The sequence below is a fragment of the Rhizophagus irregularis genome, chromosome 20, assembly GCF_026210795.1.
Source record: "Rhizophagus irregularis chromosome 20, complete sequence".
In the NCBI taxonomy this organism is placed as follows: domain Eukaryota; kingdom Fungi; phylum Glomeromycota; class Glomeromycetes; order Glomerales; family Glomeraceae; genus Rhizophagus; species Rhizophagus irregularis.
This window is the reverse complement of record NC_089448.1, coordinates 872,174-876,182: the sequence shown is the minus strand read 5'-3', so window position 1 is coordinate 876,182 and position 4,009 is coordinate 872,174. Positions and strand designations below refer to the sequence as shown.

Below are 4,009 nucleotides of genomic sequence, written 5' to 3'. Positions count from 1 at the left end.
CTACGGAAAATGATTAGGAGTGGGGGGATTTTGCCAAGAAATTTGGGCGAACATTGTTCGCCAAAATCAGACTTTGAGCGACTGCAGAAGAATAACATAGATAGCTGTGGAAATGAATATGGTCTCCTGTGAGTAACCACAGTGGGTAACTATTAACCTATATAACAGAGCTACAGTCTACTTCATACCCAGAGAGTAGAGCAAAACAGTCATGGCATACACGTGACATCGATACCTGAGGTCATATGTGGGCGTTGCCCAGCCAAAGGCTCATGTGCTCTTGATAGTAAATCCGTCTACGTCCTCATTTACCAGAGCTCCGCCACATTTCATTCATATGTATAGATATTGTTATCGACAACAGGGGATAATGTGAGTGGACATGGGATCGTTCTGTTTTACCATCTACTACTACTCATATTTGTCTATGTTTTTTTTCTCAGTGGCTTGTGTAGAATATATTTAACCTTCTTCCCTGCGTTCCTTCTTTTTTTCGTCCTTTTGAAGTAATACGGTTTTTTTAAAAAAATGTTTGACGACTACGATCCTGTTGAGAACTACAAGACTATTCTTAAGAGAGATTCCCTTGATGGCTATCAAGCCCTGGAGAACAAGTACAATCTAAACAAACTATCTGGCGAGATGGTTGTCGTGAAAGACAACCTGGGTGGCCTGTATCTTGTGTTCCATACCCGGAATGAGTTCTGGGACCACTATCTCTCTCTCCCCAATGGCCACCGATGTTACGATAAAGTTATTTTCGGCCATCGCCCTCAGCACCCTAAACTTGATATTGACATCGACGATATTCCTCGTGGCGAGGATCAGCAGGTTGTCTCTATCATGAGGACTATTATCGATGCCTTCGAACAAGAGTTCTATGATTCCTATAACATCTACCCTCATAGGAAATCCTTTACCCTCCTAGACTCTAGCGGGTTTTCTCGCTCTAAGGGCAAGTGGAAATACTCGTTCCATCTCCACCTCACGGCTCATGCCTTCTGCAACTACATAGAGGCACGAAACTTCAGGAGTCGACTTTTATCCCGCCTGCCCCAGCACTTGCACAAGTACGTGGACGATGTTAACAAGCGCATACAGAGCTTTCGTTTGTATGGCTCCTCTAAGCTAGGCGAGACTCGGCCGTTTGTCTTGTCCCCCTATTCTTCGCAATTGGGCACTAACGATGTGATCGAATTCTATGATGCCCTTCTTGTTACTGCACACCCCCTTTGGAACAGCATCGTGGGGAATGCCAGCATCGCTGGTGCTAGTACCCCTCCCATCTTTTCTCCTGCCTCTGAGGATTGTCAGGAAACCCTTATCGACCACGCTATTTCTCTCGCTAATGATCTACACGCTACTTACGGCTTTTCTCTTCATGATGTCAAGTTTCCCTTTGCTAATTTCGACAGGACTTTCCCGACCCATTGCACTATCTGTAATGAGACTCACCACCGGAACAATTCCCTCTACCTGCTGTTGAAACAGCGAAGCGAAACACTGTGGGCCGTCGAAGAGAGGTGCCATCAAGATTCTAAGAGAAATCACCGCACACTCGGGTATCTCACTGTTGGCAACAACACTATTTCTCATTCCTATGAGTATCCTGTTGATGCCGTTTCTCCTATTTCTGCTAATAACGGGCAACCCCTCTCACAGGGGCCCTCTTCTGGCACATTTTCTAGGCAAGACCGTTTGGGCAAACGTATTAATGGCATCCATAACGGAACTGTCGACCCTAAGCTTAGTGTTGATACTTCAGCCGATTGCCTTCTTTCTAGTGCGAGTATCATCAAATACTCCAGTGACTCTATGGAGGACTACGAGCTAGTGCCTACCTTGCTAGTCAGAGGTAATATGGGATTGGGTAAGACCAAAACACTCCGTCGCTACCTTGACAACTATTTTCCACGCAATGCGACAAGAGAACCAGTCATCCGTTTTGTCACTTTTCGGCAGACATTCAGCCAATCCCTGCAACAGTTGTTCCCTGACTTTACTTCGTACAAAGACATAGCCCTTGGTGGGATATGCCAGGCGGACTTCCCTCGTGTAATTGTACAGGTAGAGTCCTTGCACCGTATTATTATCCCTTCAGAACACAAGCCTATCGATGTACTCGTCCTTGATGAGGTTGAATCTACCCTCGCACAGTTCAGTAGCGGACTGCATAAACATTTTAGTTCTGCGTTCGCAGCATTTAAGTGGATGTTGAGTACTGCACGTCACGTAGTTTGTATGGATGCTAACCTTGGTGCCCGCACCATAAAAACCTTACGGCGAATGCGGGCTTTACCCATGCTTCTACACTGGAATGTGTTCTCACAAGCAAAAGAGGACCAGTTCTACTTCACAACTAATATGGGGGACTGGATAGAGTCCCTCCTATAAAAGGCCGTACACAGTGGACAGAAGATTGTTGTTCCTGTAAACTGTCTCAAAGACGCAAAGTTCGTCGAAGAACTCCTACACACTAGGGCCAGCGACAAGAAAGTGGAACTCTACAGCAGTGAGACCCTTCCCTCGAAAAAGAAGGAGCATTTCGGTGACGTTCATTCCTACTGGAGTGGACTTGATGTCCTTATCTACACCCCTACCGTCTCAGCCGGGATTAGTTTCGAGTTAGAGCTCTTCGATACTGTGTTCGCTTGTTTCAGTGACAATTCATGCAATGTTGAGACCTGCTGCCAGATGCTGGCCAGAGTCCGGAAGCTTCGAACACAGGAATACTTTGTCTGTTTTCGATTGATGAACGATTGCCATTCATTAGCTGAGACTACCGAAGAAATTTCCCAGCTGTTACATGACAAACGCACTGGACTGTACCAGACGGTTACTGACGTTGCACTACAGTTTGAGTATACTGTGGATGGCGGTATCCGGTTCTACAAGTCCGATTATTTCCATCTCTGGCTTGAGACCGAGCGTCTCAGGAACCTCTCGAAAAACAAGTTCATGTTCCGGTTTGTGGATCAAGTTGCTTCCACTGGCGCCAGCATTGCCCTTCTTCCCGAGCACGACCCTAGTGTCAGCAGAGATTATTGTGCTACTTATAAGTCTATTAAGAATGAGCTGGAGCTTGTACATTGCGAGGCAGTAGCTAAGTCTCCAAATATTTCCGAAAATAGTGCCCTCTCCCTGGTAGAAAGGCTGAATAACGAAGAAGACGTTTACTGTTCCAGAAAAGAATTCACTGAAAAAGTACAACCTACGTGAGCTCTATGAGTACGGAGGAGAGATAACTCCCGAGTTCGTTAAAAACTACTCGAAGCCCGCAGTCAAACAAGTGTACCATAATCTAGAAAAGATCACCCGTGGAAAGACCGTAGACGAGGCCCTCCAGAAAATGCGAGAACACGAGTTCACGAGATACACTGATATTCTGGGGGGCAGTGAAGAAGACTCTTCTGATCCTACTAGCTATGTAAAGGAAGGGCGTGACCTGTTGAACGAGCGAAGGACCTACGCATACCATGCACACTGTCTTGCTATTGGTCTCTTACGTAGGTGTGGCTTTCAGTGTATACGTAATAAGAACAGCGTCCACGATGAACTACTGGAAAGGAATATACGTGAGTTGCTTCCCGCACTTAAGAAACACATGGACAAGTTCTTGTACGAGTTTGAGGTGAGAAAGGTCAATGTAGACGCTCTTAGCAGAGAAAAAGACAGGGAACAATTCCTCAAGAGGAGTCTGGTGTTCATAAACTCTGTCCTACGAAAAATGTACGGCATCCAATTATGAAAGTCGAGGAGAAAAGGTGCAACACCTAGCTACACGATTACCCAGAATTCTGTGGGCAAACTATTTGTATATTCAGAGAGAGACAATCCTGCTCCGGATGACTCTGACAAACCTATCATCTACTCTAGCCTAGAAAAAATACCTTCACCGGTAAGCTTACCTCTTCAAGGGGCCGCATAACACCCAGGAAAAGTGGATCTTACTATCGGTAACAATCAATTATACGTCTGTGGTAGAGTGGCAGGACATTCTGAACGAAGT

General features: G+C 45.8%; 2 protein-coding genes across 2 annotated transcripts; both read left to right on the top strand.

Annotated features, from left to right (window-relative positions):
• Positions 1-528: 528 nt before the first annotated feature.
• OCT59_012826 (uncharacterized protein) lies at positions 529-2,394 on the top strand (the record flags this gene model as incomplete). The annotated part of the gene is made up of 1 exon (XM_025312025.2): positions 529-2,394. One exon carries the CDS (start codon positions 529-531, stop codon positions 2,392-2,394), a length of 1,866 nt encoding a protein of 621 aa, XP_025165966.2.
• A 357-nt stretch (positions 2,395-2,751) lies between these two features.
• Positions 2,752-3,219, top strand: OCT59_012825 (uncharacterized protein; the record flags this gene model as incomplete). The annotated part of the gene is made up of 1 exon (XM_066140392.1): positions 2,752-3,219. The coding sequence occupies one exon, from the start codon at positions 2,752-2,754 to the stop codon at positions 3,217-3,219; it is 468 nt and encodes a 155-aa protein (XP_066001277.1).
• Between the last annotated feature and the right edge of the window lie 790 nt (positions 3,220-4,009).